Raw genomic sequence first — 19,881 nt, forward strand, 5'->3', positions numbered from 1 at the left:
TAATTTTCTTTTCAGACACATTCTTCTCTTTATAAACAACAATAATCACCTTGGATGGTGTGCAATGATTACACACTACATTAGGTTAGCAAAACAAACCCTAGCAAAAAAAAAAAAAAAAAAAAAAAAAAAAAAAAAAATATGTATATATATATATATATATATATATATATATATATATATATATATATATATATATATATATATTTATATATATAAAAAAATGGAAATGCAGGGGCACAAAAAGCCTTTATCATTAATGTTTTAACTTAATAGTGTTAATAGTGTTGTTTAAAGTTGGAATAATTTTGTTTTCAGACACATTCATCTTTTTATTCCTATTTATACACATCAGTAATCACCTTTGACCAGGTACAATGATTACATACTGAGGCCAGTTGCACTTCATCTATCAAGACTGAATCACATTGTCACAATAATTTCATGAGAAGAGGAAAAAAAAATTTTATTCCAACTTTATGGCCAACAGTATATAAAGTCATACTTGTACTTTGCTTCAGTTTTTCTATTTTATGCCAACTACACTACTATACTGTCAGCTACTTTTTACTCCACTACATTTGTCTGGCAGCATTAGTCAGCCCTTAAATTTAAAAAAAAAATATTTCAAGGAATGTGAGGTTCTTAACTTTAGAATAAGCTAAAAATGTTGACCCGCTAATATTTAACTCAGGTCATCGCATTTTTATTTATAAAATGGAAACTTGAGATGACAAATAATTTACATTTTGGTTACTGGGTGTCATCTTCGCTCCCTCTGTGATTAGCAGAAATAGCCTCGTGGCATCTTGAGTTTATACCAAACTTTGAGCTGTGTGACAGAGGTGACTGTATCTCTGGGAAGGGAAGGAGAGCTCACAGATGGCACAGGGTGGGTGAGGGGGACACATGTCTAAAGCTGCTATGCCCTAGTCTGACTCATTCCTCTTCCTTTGAAGTAAAGTGAATCAGAGGCATAATAAATGAAGGGGAAATTCAAGCAATTTGACAGCTGACGTCTCTTGCCAGCAGTGAGCTCTCCCACTCTCACTATTACAGTCAGTAAAGGAGGAGGAAGCCAGCTGTTAAAGGGGGAGAAGAGGCTGAGGAAAGGCAGAAAATGCTGGGATACACTGCAAAGTATATATTAATGATTAACTTAGTCTCATAATCACAGTCAAAATCTTCAGTGCGTTTATCCAATGCTGCTAAAATATCTCCTAAAGTCGTAAAATCTACAGCAGTATCACATGCAAATGTCTACCTTTTTTTTTACTGCAGAAGATTTTATAGTGATTATGAAACTGAGCTGCTTTAACGACAGGCATTTTCACCATGCAAAGTTGAAATTGCACTGAGAAAATGCGAAAAAAGGGAGGTTTTAGAGTTGGTTTGGTGTCTCTTTTACAGTCTCTCTCTCAGTTTTTTTGATTCACTCGCTTGCAGTCGCACAAACACACCCACATCTATACACACACACACACACACACACAAATACTGCAGGTCAAACATACAATAGGTCACACAATACAGGATGAGGAGATGAGGAGGTGGAGGGATGAAGATAGACAGTTTTAAGCCATCGTCATCCCCAAGCAACAGAAAACCCACACAGGACCGGCATTCTCCTTTTTTTCTCCACTGTTTGTGTAGCTTAGGAGCCGAGATCAAAGCATCATTGTTGTCATTTTTCTACAGCGTCATCTTGCCATTGTGCGTCTGTCTGAATTTAATAAGACGTGTCGCGTGTGAATAAGACCCTTTAGAAAGAAGCCAAATGACTTTCAAATGCCAGTCCCCGGGGTAGGACTCAGAAGATAAAGTAGAGAATAAGGAGGAGACGAGCTGTGGAGGGAAAAAAAGGTTAAATAAGGACAAAAAGATGACACAATGGTCAGCTAAGATCAATGAAATGAGGAAAAAAAAAGCAAAGGCAACACAGAGAAAGGGATAACTCAAAAAAATAAGAAGCGGATGGTCTCACGTTCAAAGTCAAGGAAAACTATTGGGCCATGCTCAAGTTCGGCGCAAGCCAGCACTTTCAGGAGGTTTCCCATGAGCCCCCTGGAACAGAGAGAGGGGAGAAGTCTGTGGGTGATGAGGGGATGGGTGTCGGGGTTGTGCACGTTTGTGTATATGTGTGAGCTGTATGTGCATGTGTGGCGTGTGAGAGTTGATGGCGTCAAGGCAGGGGACTGGACGTGAGGGGTGTTGTCAGATGGTATGGTGGAAGTATGTCGTGGGTGAAGCATGGTAACATGAACACAGAGCCACTTTAATCCCACTCTTATAGTTTTAGGTCAAACATAGCATCCTGACGGTCAAAGGTCAAAATAAAGCAAAGATTGGGATTGGAAGGGTCGCCCAAACATGACTGAATTAGGAATTTATCCTACATTTTTCTCATATCTCTATTTATAACACTTTGGGGATTATGTTTTATTACAATATTAGCTATTTAAAAACATTCTGTCAAGTTTTGAGTGACTACAAGGAAGGTAGAACTTACATGTGTTGAATTTTTCTACATTAGAGCTGTGTGATATGACCAAAAAAAAAAAAATTATAAATGACTTTATATTTTCAACTCTTGTTTATTCTTACTGTCCCATGAGCTCTCTGATGTATTAACTTTATCTGAGTCTATTTGACTGAATGTAAATACGGACTGGGAGGCTACAAATGAATTAGAACTGAACATATCATGACACAGCAGTTTCTTGTTAAATCATTTATTAGAAAATATGAAATGACCACATGGAATCCCTAGTTTCTTATTACTTATTACACATGGAAGGTATTTACATGTACTCTATTGAGCATATCTTCAGTTTATGGGCCTTAAATGTGAATATGATCAAATTTTACTACTACTGTACCGTTTACTGTTGAATAAACTGCACTGTATATATCTTGAATTAAAGTGGCAACCAAAAACGGAAACAGGCCTAAATACTGGCATATAATATAAACGTAGCATTTCAAAGTTTAAATTGTGGCAGCAAAAGAACACTCAGATTATGAATACACTGTTGCCCATAAAGTTAGAATAAAACATTTTACCTCCTTTTATTAAATGAATGTGATTTATTTGTATAGGTAAAGTGTAACTGGGACTCAGTATGTAATCATAGCACTTGTTCAAAGGTAATAAATGTGTAAAAATACGAATGTGTCTGAAAACAAAATTATTCCAACTATATGGGCTACAGTGTATTCAAAATATACTGAAACACTAATTGCATCTGTGCTGTGTAGACGAATGCAAAACATTGTCAAAAAGACAGTAAATTTTGCAGTAAAAACTATGATTTATGGCAAAATGATGTGAAGAAATCAGACAAATTTCTACAATTATTCAGTATATAGATACATATTCATATCACACAGCCTTATTCCTGTTTCAGATGTTACATAAATAAACATTCTACTGAAAATGCAACTGGTTTGGATTCATATTGATGTTTTTTCCTCACTGTAATTTCCTAAAATAAATACACCCCAGCACCATGTTTATACCCTGACAGGCTGAAATGTCACTAAGAGTGGGACTACAGCGTGTCTGATAATGACAAACCACACCCAGAGCGACGCTCCATCACACCATCAACAACTCACCAGCTCGCATCCAAATATACTGCACCTCCCCCTGACCTCCCACTCAAACACCTCTGCTCCACACACACGTACACTCACATTTCAAGCACACAGACACGTGCACATACCCCAGCGCTCACTTACTTTCAAAGTCCAGGAAAAAATGTGGACAGTTCTCTAAATCCTTGCCAAGGACCTTAATGAGGTTCCCCATGGCTGGCGACCTGGACGGGAGGAAACAACAAAATGCATACAGTACACAGGACCTGGCAACCCGACTTAGAATACACAACATGCACATGGAGAGCACAGCAGGTTGGGAGCGTTTTATTTGTCTTACCCATCTGCACTTCTCTAATTATGCCCATTCCCTTTCCTCCTCCTTCCTTCTGTCTAAGCAATATGTCCATAGCAAAGTCAGACATTCCAGTCATAAATGCAGCTGATCACAGTTTGCATCCAATACACAGTCTATGCTGTATTTGATTAGCAGAGCCCCTAAATCCAGTAGTGAATCATTTAGCTCACTCACTGGGAGTCACTCAAGCGGAGCAGTGGTTTTAATCCATTTACATTGCTATAGTAACCTAATAAAAGTGTGCTATTTACGGGCTACTCTCCCTTAATTCTTTTCATGTACAGGAGTCTATAGATACTTTATGACAAGCTCTTTATAGTTCACATCCAAAGGGCAGACACCAGAGCAACTGGAGGTCAAACGTGTGGACCAACAGGTTAAGAAGCTCCTATCGTCATGTGCGATGTTGGAGCACGACAACACCACATACAGGTCAAACAGACAACGTGTGTGCTGTTTGAGAATGTGTAGGAATAGAACGCTTCTCCACCTAAGCTACAGGTGACTCTAGCTGTAGATTTACGTTCTATCTATTCCAAGAATCAAACATTTTCCCCTACGTTTGAGCATCTCATCCACTCGTAATTGGCATTTTAGGTCACAAAGATGTAGATAAGATAGAAATGTGTATTCATGTAGATGGGAAAGCAGAAAGATTAGAAAATGATGCTATCACATCTGAATGTAATGCCTACTGTTGATTTATGTAATGAGCGTACAGTAGAAGCATCAGATATAGCTCATACAGGTTGAATGAGTCAGTGTTTAACCAGTAGATCTGGGTCAACATGGGTACATTCAGGAAATGGACATATGTACGAGAGCTGTGGTGAAAAAAAGGCAAAAAAAAAAAAACCTGAGCGAGTGACTTTTTAACTTAAAGGAGTGATTTTTTTTTTTTTTTCTTTTAATGGAATTATGCATTTTAAAACATTTCCCTGTGGTCTACATAAACTGTAAATGCTATGCTTGAGTCTGAATTCTTCATTAATTAATCTCTACAGGTCCATCTTCTACCCTATTTCTGAGTAATGACACCAGAAAGGTCGTTTTGAGTGCCGGCCCTTTAAATGCAAATGAGACACTTCATGCCCCACCCCCTCCAGGTTGTTGACTGTGCTGCTCTGTCCTGTTCAACCAACAACTGAACATTTAAGGTAATCAGCTCAAAGTTTGGACATATTTTCAGTATGGACAAACAATTATGGCGTACTCTGAGAAATGTTCGTCGGAAGTCTTGCCCTTACATGCGCAAATATTGTGACGTAACTAGTTATAGACATAACAAATTAAGCATGAATGGAAACATGCTGTGGAAATCCACTCGATTTTTGCTGGAATGAATATAAAGATGGCTTTACTGCACCTGGAGGGTTCAAATTCAAACTTTTTGAACTATTAGGGTCCAAATACACAAATCAATGTATCAAAGACTAATAAAAGTGGGTTTAGAAAAATACGACCCCTTTAATTTATCATTGATGTCCAACTTTATGGCAGACAACTGTTTAAAGTCTGCAAAGTAATTCTTTATCTGAGCAAATATCAAGATTTATAGTCATTTGAGCATCATTATGGGTAAAGATATTTTCTAAAACAATAGTCGAGTGGACAGTTCTTTTTCATAAATAGAATAAGGAGAATACTTGATAAGAAAATTTAGAAAAATAACGGACAAAGTATTTACATGATTTTAAGCAGGTGATTGTTTTAATGGCTGTCATAGTGATGGGAAATTTTTTGCGTTAGCTTGACCTCATATGGTAGCTGTTTGGTTTTATGTTGACACTCGTACGTGAGGTAAAGTAAGAGTTCTTGAAATTTTAATCCATTTGGTTAGAGGGCAAAAATGTCTATAATGGCCATAGATCCATGTATTTTCAGTATCTTTACAATTAAGAACTGTCAAGCGACTAGCAAGGAATCACAGTAGGTCAAAGTGGAGAGTCTAGTTGACAATGCTTTTATTTTCCTACGTTATGTTTACTGATTTATTAATGTTGTAGAAGCATAAAAATTAATCTTCTGAAATAATTTTGTCACCTACTGCACAGCCAAATCCTATTCTTCTCTTGTACATTTAAACTGCATTTTTATCATCTGTGCTAAAGCTCAGCGCTGCTATTTTGGTTACTGTTAAAGTCCCACTCACATATGAGGTAGTATCTGGGCCAGTCTTTATGTAGATATTATTAATGGTGTTTTAGAGCTTGTTTCCTGGAAAACAATGTGAAACCACTAATGAAATCTGCACTCAGAGGTATATACTACTGTATATTATAAATGAACACTATGGTCGCTGCAAAGGTCCTATGAGTCCGTTGTTATGGCCATTGCTGCAGAGGTGGAGTTGACCAATCAGAGCAATTTGGGCTTTTAGATTTCTGTTTTCACTGAAATATGTCCACATGCAATAGCAAAATAGCACGTTGCAGTAATGAATATTAATTTTCATTCGCTACAGTTGTTCCTAAAGTGCTGCAAGCACTTCCCAATGATGTGATAAGTTTATTTCATGGTTAAGATCCTTTATATTAAGAGGGAGGGGCTGAAGGGCCTCATGTGAACTTGAGGGTGAATTGCATTAAAAAAAAGCTAACAATAATTATAAATAGAGGCACAAACCGATAGTCTAAAATGGTTGTCAGCTGTTCATGTATCATAGAAGACTCTTGGTACAAAAAGGCAGGCAGCTGCAAAGTTTCACTTCCTTTCGTACCGTCTGCGATCTATGTTAGCACACAGCACAGCAGAGGCCTATCAGTTTTCCCTGCAAGAGTGATTTATGGGCAGCATTAGCATGTTTACGAGATGCCACCATCCTGCACAAAAAAAAAAAAAAAAAAAAAAAAAAAAAAAGAATGCATGGTCTTTTCACTGTTACTCAGCAAGAACGGGTGTTGCAATGCAGCACTGAGGTCCAGACACGGAGGAAGGAGGAAGAAGGGATAGCCTTACACTGCCCAGCTGCTGAGACAGCTTGCTGACTTTCTCTAAAGTAGCAATTTCACATTCAGATGAGATCTGTATTTACTGTACTGCATGTCTGCCTCCTATCTACAAAATCTGTTGAGCAAAAAATCTGAAAAAACATCTGTATGCTGAGTCACTGCTGTAACCTATGAGCTTCAGCACACTCTCCTCCTGACTTTTAGACCACCTGCTCCAATAATTCTATGAATATATGAATAACAGATTGGTATCTTTAGCCTGACAAGGTGATTGCAAAGGCGAAGTCAAGCTGAGATTCAGATCACAGACTTATTGAAAGCAACAAAAGCTTTCTGACATTTCAATAGGTGAGTGTGTGTGTGTTAAAGGTAGCCACATTCGGGACACACACACACACACACACACACACACACACACGTATTAACACACATAGACGAAGCCTGGAGCAGCATGTGGTCCGTCCTGAGAACAGCGCTCGGCTGATGGTTGCCAGGATACTGTTGGCCTGGTGATATCGTCTGCTCGTCTCAGCAGAAGATGTGGAAAAAAGCATCCAGCTCGTTCACACATTGGGTCAGTCGCTTACAACGCTGATCTCACTCAGTCTTTACTATTTGTGAGACTTGAATCAATCATTATCTGATTATTTCAGCTGCTGACCGAGCCTGAAAACCAAAACATCAGGCGTCAAAACCAGCAGCCTCTCACACCGCTCCTCTTACCCTGGTTTCCTATGAATGCTTCAGGTCCTCCTTTATCTTCTGCTCTGTGTTTTTCTCTTCCCTCCTGCTCTTCTCCTGTCTCAGTCCGTTCTGCTTTGTGAAATCGTTGCTGTGAGTTAATCCCTGGTTAGCTCAGACTCGGCTGATAACAGCAGTCCCACGGTGGCACCGGTTGCCACTGTCTGCTTCTCTTAGAAACTGCTGTAAACTTGTCTTGCTCTTTCTCCCTCTGTCTCTTTGTGTGCATCTCTGGCCACTTCACACTTCTCTTTTTCAACAGTCTATTTAAAGACCTGTGGTTTTCGCTGTGCAGTTTTTGTGCTTAATTTGTGTACAGCTCTTTTTTGTTTGTTTGTCATTTGGGCACTTCTGGTGTGAACTGTATAAGGTACATTCATATTATTAACATGTTATTTTCCTCTGGTTGTGTTCTCTGCTCAGTTCATGTACAAACTAAAAACTAAACCTCTCCTTTCTCCATTTTCGTCTCTGACGTCAGAATGGGTTCCTCAAAAATATCCCCTCCAGCTTTCCTCTCTGCATCACTTCTCCATTTCACCACTCAGCAGCACTCTCCTGACTCCTCTGGCCTTGTCATGTCACAACATATTTCTGTCATGGTGCCATTCAGTCTCACTGGTGGCCCTTAGGTGCAAAACCTCTAAGTGCCAGTATGGAAATCACGATTGGACTGTGGAAACACAAGTTTCCTTCTAAATGTTTTGATTGGCATCCATGTCATACGTTACATTAAAATCACTGGATGCATGACGGGCAATGTTCGAAGACTAAGCTGTAGCATTTTGTGAATTAGGAAGTGTGATCGGTCGCCACTGGTTGCAGTTTCTTTTTTCATGCAATCACACACAGTGTTTGCAGTCTGTCAGTGTGAAAGTGGAGCAAAGTGCCTCTCTTATGCAACTGGCACACAGATCTCATCTGTAGTCTAGCAGGAGAAACTAAACCGAGGGGTCCTTGAGTCCCAAAAAAACATGCTGCCGGGCTCCCACATGGTGTCTGAAAAGCAAACCTGGTCCAGACTGGAAGCCAAGCTGCAAAGCAAAGCCTCCCGGCTTCCTTTCAGCTCATACTGAAAGATTCCTCCTGTTACTGCCCAGGAGCTTCATCAGTGTGGATTTAGTCCACCACAGAAGCACTATTGGTCCTCTTTTCTAACTCTAACCTCTATTAACTGACAGATAATACCATCTGAACTACTTTTCTCTACCCACAATGATCTCTTTTCTGTCATACTCTGGCTCACTGGGTATTCAGTGGGCTGTGAATCGAACCCATTGAGCAGCTGTACTGTATACAGCGGATGCTGCTACTCCACTCCTTCAGCTCTGCCCATCACCGTTTCCCTTCCTGTTCCATAAATTGTCCATCAGTCTCCAACGCACCCATATGGTGTTCCTGACTGTGTCCTTATTCCTCAGCTGTTGTTCCATTTTTTTTTTTTTTCAGTGTTTTCGGCTATATTTTCCACTCCTCATTTTCTATTCCTACCTTCGCTTGTGTTTATCCCTCTGGAACACTTCACTGCATCAACCAGGGCTTGTCAGCTCCACACAGTGGTTACAGCATCAGCACCCACCACCTGACATGGACACACAGACAGATGGACAGACAGAAAACGAGGTTAATGTCACTTCAACAGCATACAGAGTACAGTGTTTGGAAAAGCAAAAATGTTGAGATGCTGATTCTAGATACAGGAAATAAATATGGCACAGGAGCAAAGAAAGACATAGTTGAACAAAGTCAACAATGCAAAGACCTTGACTACAGGTGTCTCATCTAAAAATGATCTTCGTCTTTAGTTCATTTGTCAAACTACAACCTGGCAGATGTTCTAACAATACAAATGAAATCCTGATTCCTTTGCATTAAATCCAGTGCAAGGGATTACACTGAATATTTTTTGTGTAACACTAATTCAATATGTAGACACTTTAAGCACTAATCCTCAAACCCTCAGTAAGTCTATTTCCACTGCCTCCAAGAAAGACACTTATTATAGATGCTTTAGATTCATTGGTATAGGATGATAAGTTGTACCACTACAAGTGAAAAATGTCACATATACATGTAAGATTTGGCTGAATTTAGGCACAAATACATCTTGGTTGGGGTAAGAATAAGATTGTGGAATAAGTAAACATATTTTGACTAAATATGAGATGACTCTAATCCCAGTCATGTCTCTAATGGGATTGTCCTCTTGCCTCTCTGCTATACTGGGACAATGATTGGCCTATTCATAAGCCCGACCCTTTTTTTGCAGATATCTCATTGGTGAACTAATATGTACATACATAGGATTGGTTGTTTCCTTGCCCACTTTTTACCTTTTTGGATTTTTTTCATGCTTCTTATCTTATACACAATGTACTGATGATGCATCTTCTGATGACCCTGATGAAGGCAACAAGCTGAAATACACTGGTGTAGCTTTAATGAAGTTGTTTTATATGATAAGTGCTGCTGGAGTTCTTTGCCATTTTTTCCTTCTCCATGCACCTTGGAAGGACATGAAATTGTTCCATTCCACTTAGGCCTACAGTATTTCACTTTTGATGACAATGTAGTGGCTAGCTTGTAGCTAATTAGCTTAACCCTGTAAAGTCTGAACCCTGACATCATTGATGAAAATTCCAGTTCTTTGAAACTGGAGCCTTTATTGGTCCTGAACAACCAAAACATTTTTTTTTTCAAATATCGATTTCCATGTATGAGTTTAAATTTTGTATCATATTTGATACATGAGGTCTCAATCCTCAAATATTATTATTTTTGAACAAACAAAAACATTATATAACACAAGCATGTCAAACAAATTGGTAATTCCTTTTCAAAATTGTCAAAGTTCTGCCTCCTTCCTCATTAATGATTATCTTGTAGTGTCACTGGAAAGACCTCTGGGGAACGAATTCCTCCCCCCTGTTGGATTATCCATGTAATGCATGTATCTAATTGTATACATACGGTTTTTCAAGAAAAAAAATCACACTGACCATATAGAAGGCTTCAAAACTCATGTTTCAGATATGATACGTTTGGCGTTATAGGGTTAAGTTCTGATTACATGTATCACTGTGAGCCAAAGGTTTCAGATCTCTGATGTCACCAAATGTTCTACTAGTATTTATGACAATTAATCTTATGGAACAACAAAGCAGATGTCTTTTCTGTGATTGGACAGATTAGTGGCATGTTTGGTGAGTTTGGTTATTTTGAAAGAAAAGTGATATAAAATGTATGCATGTTTGGTCCATGGTTTGGCTACATGACAGACAGCAGAGGTGCCATAAATGAGTCTTATTTGTCACAACACATCAAAGTGTCACGTCTCACATTTTATTACCTCCGCCAAGGAGGTTATGTTTTTGCCAGGGTTTGTTTGTTTGTTTGTCTGTTTGTTTGTTTGTCTGTCCATTAGTGTGCAACATAACTCAAAAAGTTATGGACAGATTTGGATGAAATTTTCAGGGTTTGTTGGAAATGGGATAAGGAAGAAATGATTAAATTTTGGTGGTGATCGGGGGTGGGGGGCCCACGGGGGGGGCCACTGATCGTTAGTGTGCAACATAACTCAAAAAGTTATGGACAGATTTGGATGAAATTTTCTGGGTTTGTTGGAAATGGGATAAGGAAGAAATGATTACATTTTGGTGGTGATCGGGGGTGGGGGGGCCCACAGGGGGGGCCACTGATCAGCCTTGGCGGAGGTCTGCACTCTCCGAGTGCTTCTAGTTAATGTTAGATTTTATCATGTGCTGTGGTTAGTTAGTTAATCTATGGATAAGATGTTAAAAATCATTCCAGAGCTTGTCTGAATTGGTTTCATGACAATTTATTTGTTTATTCATGGAACTGAGCCACGTCTCCCATAGAACTCCATTCAAACCAATTGGACTCTGGTGTCCCGTCAAAGACCCCCAACATCATGGTGTGTTTACACCTATATATTGGAATGTTGTGTTTCTAGTCCGAATATCCTTGGAATAAAACTGCTACAGGATGAGGGTTTGGATCATGATGACAATAACAAAGAAATGGATGTGGCTTTAAAAACATTTCCTTTTGGTTAGAAATGGGACACAATCACTAGTCATATGTGTTTCATTTCAAAAAATTGTTATTAGACCATATCCACCCTGACCATACAGAGATTTTACATGCGCTTATCTGATAACCAGGCACTATGTATGAAAACTTTGATCATTAAAAATTTACTAATTAACCAGTATTGTTTTTTTTCTGGTGAGTTTCAGTTGAATTGTTGAATCTAGATGGTATTTCCTCCTCTTTTTCACTTGATGATAATGGACTAAGCTTATTAAGCTTATCTTTTTCAATGAGAATTTTTCCAGAAAAGTGTTACTGGTGTAAGTATTAACACTGCCACCGCTGGCCTTGCATCATCTCATCACGAGAAAGTGCAGACAGGAGAGAGGCGGGGGACCTTTGAAGAATAGTTGCCAGGGAAACTCAGCCTCTTATTCTCATGGCAACACAGCCTGGTAATGTGCAGTGTTATCAATCAGGTGGGGAGGATGGATGGATTGACTCTACTCTTTCTAATCTCTTTAGTGTGTGGAAAGGAAAAGTATTGCCTTTCCATTGTGGAGGCTGTAAACACCGTCCACTTCTGGATTTACATGAGGAAGCCTTTACTGATTCCACTCATTGATCTCACCTCTTTGCGAAAGGGCAAAGGTCAGCCTCTGCACCGGACGAAGATGAGGTCAAGAGGTGAAAACTTGAACTAAACCAGATTTTTGAGGTGAAGTATGCCTATTGAGTAAATGTCTTTGCTCACTTAGCTTTAAACCTGATTAAACTAGCATTAGCATTGGAATTAATACTTTTTAATCTTCACTATGCATCCCGAAAGTCATGTACATTTGAAAGCCTCAAACCACAGAGAGGAGGTTGTTTGAGGTGCAGCGTATCATTAATTAAACAGCAGCACTTTGCAACGGTTGTCATAACTATTAATGGTTTTGTCAGATCAGAGTGAGAGCGCACATCCAATTTTATTCAACCTTCTGAGCCCTGACTCCACACTCTGATGGATTACTGTTTTCACTTCTGCTAATTAGCTGAGTGCACTATTTTGCCTTTTGAGCAGTATGACACCTGTTTGCTTCCCACAACATAGAAATAAGATGCACTGTATTCTCACTGAAGATGTTTTTAGTTCATCTCAGTCATTTTCAGCCCATTGAGTTTTTGACTTTAAAGGTTCAATTTGTAAGATTCACATGTTACAGTGTTTAGTTGTTATGGAAGCTAATGAGCAAAAGAGAAGAACTGAATTACTCTGATGCTCAAGAATAATGACCACAGTCCTCTACATATAAATAAGTGTACAGGGTGTTATCATAGATGTAGGCACCTGAGAAATTAGCTTAACAAAACACTCCCAAAATCCAGAAACTCACATGTTTAATGGAAAAGCTAGAGCACAAAAATTGTTTTAATTTAATAGTGTTGTTTTAAGTTGGAAATATTTTGTTTTCAGACACATTCCTCTTTTTAGACCTATTTATACACATCAGTAAACAAAAAATATTTTATTCCAACTTTATGGGCAGCAGTTTATAGTCGTAGTTGTACTTTCCTTCAGTTTTTCCATTTTATGCTAACTACACCACTATATTGTGTGCCACTTTTTAATAATAATAATAATAATAATAATAATAATAACAATAATAATGCATTTTATTTGTATAGTGCTTTTCATGGAACTCAAGGACACTTTACACACAGCAGATAAAAACAAAAACCAAACACATTAAAAAACAGATAAAAAAAAGCAGGTGCAAACTCCACTACTCCACTACTTTTTTTTGCAGCTGTTGTCAGCCCTTAAATATTTTTCCATTATTCTTCATGCATCAGTGCATCCAATCATGGTCTATAGGGTGTTTAACTTGTATGTATCTAATGAATCAGCATGTTCTCCAAACCTGTTGTGACGAGAACCTTGTGAGGGGAAACATGACATAACTACATGTGTTTCATCTAAAATCTACTGTTACTGCCTGAGGTCACAGTTTGATGAAAATTAAGTGTGTTAGGGGTGTTAGAGACTATCCAACAGATGAAAGCAGGATACACCTTGGATAGATATGTTTGTGTGGTCAAAAAACATCCTCCAACCCTTAAATTACCTAGTTTGTTTGCATATAAACAATAGGACGTGCGTGTGTCTCTCAAAAACAGTAGAAGACTTTGACAGGCATTATTAGACAAGTGAAGACTATTTTAAGACCTTCTTAGATTGGGAGCTCTAATAATAACCCTTGTATATAGAAACAGGGCAAAACAAAACAGACATCCCTCAATGTCCCCAGAAAACTCCTATGTCTGATTTAGTCTCGTTAGACCATTGCTTAAACATTTTTCCTCAGAATTTTTGAATTCCTTAAAATCTTTGTAGATATTGATGTGTCTCCATAAACCCAGAAATCTGCAAGTTGTTCTTTAAAAATGTCCAGGATTTGCTGGTAAATCCATCTTCTCAAAGCTGAAAACACTACTATTACTTTGAGCATATTAAAAGTCGACTTTGTAGAGATACAGCAACGCTACAGTCAAGATGATCTTATAAAAGGTGAGGCACGTCTGTAAATTAAACTACACAACAGTTCAAAAAGAAATTCAAAGGAGCTCAACGTTAATGTATGCAACAGTAAAATGTAATATGCACATTAATGCAGAAGTAAAATGGATCAAAAAATGTATGTAATAGAAAAACATTGAGAGGTTCCATTGTATTGAGAAATGACAACTTTGACTTTGAGACTTTTACTTTTGAGTGTAGAACTTAGTAGAATACAGTACACTAGTAATACTTCTTCCACTACTCAGCCTGCTTATGTAGGCAACACATCCTTCTTTACCATATACTATATGCAATGTTAATGTATGAAATACTTCATTACATTATTATAAAGTCTAAACTTATCAATCAGTGCCCATGAAGACTTTGACATTAGCTCTGCAACTTAGCAAGCTTCGTCATAAATCAGTGTCATGCTAATCAAATATCAGACTACTTTGCGGTCTCCAGAGAGCAGACACTGTAAGAGAAGTCTAGCCAGCTGGTGGGTTTGTCTTTTCATGTAGTTGCCTTTTTAGAGATGATTTGTGTTTCACTCAGAGCTGGCGAGAGAGTCCCGAGGGAGGAAGAAGAAGAGACGAGATCACAAAGTCACAGTGAGAGAACATCTGTCCATTTTGTAGAGGTTCTCCACTTGTGTTAGCTCCCTAAGTATTAAAAAAAAAACCTTGATATTATTCTTACTCAGTCCTTTATCTGTGTTCAGTCCTTTTTATACAGCTGTTGAATTGCTCATTTTCTCCCTGCACATACTCCTGACCTTTTCCTTTGTTTGTATGTCTTTTACATCCTCCCTCTGTCCCTTTCTTTGTTGTTGTTTTTTTTTTTTTTTTTTTTTTTGCTTATTCTCCTTAAAGATGGAGGAGAGCAGAGGAGATGTGCATTGACAAAGAGCCAGTTACAGCAGTAAATGGGAGGTGGCAGTGTCAGACCCAGCTAGCGCATTGCTAAAGATTGACCGCCGATGGAATGCTACAGCCAATTTGCCTGAGGCCCACGTACACACACATTTATGGATGCTGCCGTCCCTTACTGAGGTGAGGAGGGAAAGGACAATGAAGGAGAGAGCGACTGAGCGTGGGAGTGACTAGCAGACAGCCAAAGAAAAAGGGTACGAGATGGAAATGGATGGAGGAGGTTAAGATTCCCCCAACATCACCCCTCCCCCTTTTCCCTTACACACACACACATATGCATACTATACACACACATACACACATAGGCATCGTCTGAGTCCAGAGCAGCGCATGGTGCCTCATGAAAGAGCGATTGCAAATGAGCATTGTAATTCTGTGCTGCGAGGCTGACAAAGAAAAGGGGTGGATGGAGTGAGCTGCACAGAAAAAAAAAAACGACAGAGAGATGGTATGGCATGGTTAAACTCTACTTATATCATTTCCTTTGTGCTTCAGTGTGATCATTTTTCAACTATAATAAAGAACCAGGGCACCAAGGGAGGGATTTAATGGCTTATTTTCTGAGACTTGGATAAAAAATTAGCACTGACGACTCTGTTTTGTGTGGATTTACGCTGCAGCTTTATACAGAGTATGCATTGAGCACTTAATTTTTAGGCTTCATTGTCACATTCAGTGTTTTAGAATTCTAATGTCAGACACACTAGGTTGTTTGTTTCCAGCTGTGTTATTTGTATTTTCAATTTGCATATAAAAAGATCCAAGTGGAAATGCTGAAAATAATAACAAATGTATTTTTTTTTTACGCTGGAGAGAGATGGAAAAAATTCTGTATTGATAAAAGTAAATGCAAATCAGTGCAACGGAAACAGGTTCAGTAGGTAATTATGTGTGAATGCATGTGTGAAAATAGAAATGTTAGAAATGTAATATGTCATATCTGTTTAAAAAATATCATATAAGGTGGGAACCGTAACAAAATGCCACTGTGTATGAAGACCTAAAGAAACAATGGTTGGACAAAGGGTTTGATAAATTGTGGAAGTGAATTTGTGAAACCAAAATGAACTTTTTTTTGTGCATTTTCATTTTGCATTTAAAAGCAGCAGAAAATTTTAAAAAACGAAATACAACTAAACATTTTTTAGACTTGGAAGTACCTGGTGCATTAGTATAAGGTAAATATGACTCAGAAAATTATATATGTGGACCAGTTAAGGAGACTGCGGTGATCCTAAATTTAATGTACGAAAAAAGAAAATAAATGGCACGTCTGGTGGGAAATGATATGGTATGATGTATGAAGAGATGTAGAAATAAATGGTGGACAAAGAGTTTGACAAACTGCGCAAAGTAAAAAAGAGTTTGAATCCAGGTTACATGATCCACAGCAGGAGTTTGGTTAAAGTTGGTGAAACCTAATGAATGTGGCACAGACACACTAGCTGATTTCAGTTGCTTTTCTCAGACATTTTCAATTTGCATATAAAGAAAAAAAGTGGAAACATGGAAAATACAACAGAATATTTTTTAAAGAAGAGGTTGATGCTTCAATTAAAAGGTAAAAGTAAATCACTGCAGTGAATAATCATTTGTGCACAGACCAATAAAGAAGCTGAGATTGATTAATTTAATGCAAGAAACAAAAATAAATATCGTATTAGAAAGAAAATGTTAATGAAACGGTGCCATGAATGAAGAGCTGCATTGACTAATGTTTGACAAAGCCTTAAACAGTCCATCCATGAGTTTAATACATGATTACATGATGGTTCCATGAACCAGACCAATGCTTCCTTTGGAAGAAAAAGGATTTTGTGGAGAAAATCCTTTTATATGTATCAGCTCCAGCTCAAATGCATGTGTAACTGGCAAGCAAACATAAATGAATTCACATTTTCTTTTGAAGATTTTCTGAAAATCTTGTTAAAATTTGTGTTACTTTTACAAATCACTCATTACAGATGCACTTTCCTGCTACAGTCACGTTAATAAAGGCCTTATGTTTATGTTGACAGTTCTATTTGAAATCCATAGTTGATCTCGTGGGTGTTTTGAACCTTGGAAAAAGCGAAGCTGGAAAAGCATTAGCCTTGGATTTTCAGTTGAAAGAGCAGTTTTCTCTCTGTGCTCTGGTGGTTTGAGGATAGAGAGATGTACAATAAACTCTTTTCATTTTTTATTTGTGATGTGAGACGCCAATTAGCAGCTACGAAAAGAACAGTAACCTTTTGATTTTCTATATGCTTATGCTTGAGGCTTAAAATATGTATCTGTGCATGTTTTTGTAACATGCACTGCTCCCCCTTCCCATGTCCTTCCCTGACCCTTAGCAAAGAGTTTGTACAGACAGTTGTTCTTTGTCCCTGATGGACTGCTGACACACTTTCGAGTATATAGGTTAAGGTCAATGTGAGTTTTATTGTGAAGAAAATAAAAATGGGCAAACAAACTGACTTGGATCTGCAGTGACTGGGTGGAATTGTATTCAAATTCCTGCATGTACAACATATTTGCATAAGAATATTCGCTTGACACTGAACTGAATAAATCTGATTTGCATTAAGCAGCTTTAATTGAAGTAAACAATTGTACAAGTGAAAAAACAGAGCAACAAAGAACGCTGTAAAACAATAATGAAGGCAGGTTGAACTTCACTCCCTGGCGTCTCATTGTCTTGATTCTCGTCTCTCCTTCAACTCTCCTTCACTGTTTCAGTCTATTTGTTGTTCCTCTTTCTGTTTGTCTCTCTGTCCAGCTCCCTACCTATTTTAGTGCTTATAACTAGACTCCATCTGCAGAATCATCCCACCATCTGCATTACATTTTTTTTTAATAAACATCACAAATGTTAGAATTTCCAAGTGGAGTTGATTGGAGTTCATTTCACACAGATAAGTGGTGGTGACTTCTAGGTTATATGAATGTTGAGGTAGTTATTAAGTACCGTACACTTTTTGGTAATATTTACACCACAACCACAATCTTTTTACAACCCTAATCAAAGAACTTTAATTGCCTAAACCTGAATAATGACAGGAGTCGAAATGTAAACTCCAGTATCTAGTGTTAATGTTCAGGATCTTGCGTTTTTATCTTCTATCCCACAAAATAGTTAATCATTCAATGAAAAACTTAATTTTTGTGCAAAATCTATCAAAAATGTAATGCAGGTAATAATACATTTGACACAATGTGACTGGATTTGTATCTTTTGCGATATCTGAATGTTAGGAAGACTCGGTTTAAGGCCAGGAATATTCATCACTATGGATCACTGAAAATCTTTTTTTTTTTTTCTATTTAATTTTATTACTATTATTATTATTATTATTATTATTATTATTATTATTATTATTATTATTATTATTATTTTATCGGATCACTGAAAATCTAAATCTGTAATAGTTAACCTTTAACTTCAAATTAAATCCTAACCATTTTTCTATTTACCTATAAATGAATCCATTGTTTGTAAATGGTATAAAGAATACAGATGTCATCTTCCCAAGACACAAACATCTAAATGTCACTAGAATAATTGTTCTAAAGCAATTGTAACACTATACTAAAGCCTGTGATTAAATCTATGAAACAAAACAAAACTATGAGTTATTACATAAATCTGCTGTTTTTCACTGTGAAATATTATAAGTCTACCTTTCCCAGCCTCAGAATCAGAGTCCTAAATACAGATACAGATTAACTTTATTCAGTAAATGTGAATTTGGAAAATATGACATGTGAAATCAGGTTTCAGAGGTGTCTTTATTGGGTCACCAATCGTCAGAGTGAAATATATAACAATAAAATGATATTTGAGTTCCTTTTCCTAATTAAAATAGCAGAAAGAGTTTTCTGAAAGAGTACACTCACGGAAAAATTATTAGACGATCAAAGTCATCAAAAACAATGGTTATGCAATCAAGCACCAACTCCTGTGTGTATCATGTGACTAAAACAGATGGAAAAGAAAACATGGAATGCCTAAAAGCACTGTTTTTGTCAGCACAATGCCATAGATATTGATGTAAGAACTGAAGTGATTTTGGTTATTATCAAGAAAACATGGAAAATGGATAGATATCAGCTCTGAAATTAAACTCTTTTGAGCTATTTTTGTTTTTATCATTATATTTGTCCAAACAAATGTGTCTTTAGTTGTACCAGACATTAAAATGAACAAGAAATTGAAGAAAACAAGGGTGGTCTAATAATTTTTCTGCAACTGTATAGAAGTGTTGAGAAAGGCAGAAATCTAACAAGACAAATATGACATAACAGACACAACATGAAAAAATAATCTACAAAGAAGTCAATGATGCAAGAACAAAATGGTGCAAATGATCTAAAGACATAGAAGACATATACACTACAAACAAAAAGTTAAGGACATTTAATTTTTTTTGTCTTTTTTTTTGTCATTTTTGCCATTTGTAAATAAAATTAAGTCTGGTCATTTAAAAAAAATGTGTTTCAATTCAGTTCACACAAAAAAGTAAAAAAGCACTGTGCAAGAATCCCAACTGAAAAAAATATCTCAAAAATGTAAAATATCCTTAAGTTTTTGTTTGTAGTGTACAGTTAGACAAAAAACAGACTTTCATACATGTTACTTTGGGTCGGATGGAGATATAAAAGTGATTTTTTGGGTTTCAAGATGAAAAAATTGGGGAACCATTGCTTTAAGTAACTGCTCCA

General features: G+C 37.3%; 1 protein-coding gene across 4 annotated transcripts in view; it reads right to left on the minus strand.

The window, feature by feature from the left end:
• The window catches only part of fam49al (family with sequence similarity 49 member A, like), a 44,617-nt gene that overhangs the window by 12,771 nt on the left and 11,965 nt on the right, over window positions 1–19,881 (minus strand). The window contains exons 2-4 of one of the 4 annotated variants that reach the window (XM_030148128.1): window positions 9,139–9,229; window positions 3,742–3,821; window positions 1,985–2,064 (exon numbers count right to left, since the gene is read on the minus strand). In XM_030148128.1, coding sequence (XP_030003988.1) covers window positions 1,985–2,057 — 73 coding nt within the window. In that variant the 5' untranslated portion in view covers window positions 2,058–2,064; window positions 3,742–3,821; window positions 9,139–9,229. Of the gene's footprint in view, window positions 1–1,984; window positions 2,065–3,741; window positions 3,822–7,629; window positions 7,878–9,138; window positions 9,230–19,881 lie in introns of those variants that run through there. The other 3 variants (XM_030148127.1, XM_030148131.1, XM_030148130.1) reach the window with 3 other exon arrangements.

The sequence above is a fragment of the Sphaeramia orbicularis genome, chromosome 11 (assembly GCF_902148855.1).
Source record: "Sphaeramia orbicularis chromosome 11, fSphaOr1.1, whole genome shotgun sequence".
In the NCBI taxonomy this organism is placed as follows: domain Eukaryota; kingdom Metazoa; phylum Chordata; class Actinopteri; order Kurtiformes; family Apogonidae; genus Sphaeramia; species Sphaeramia orbicularis.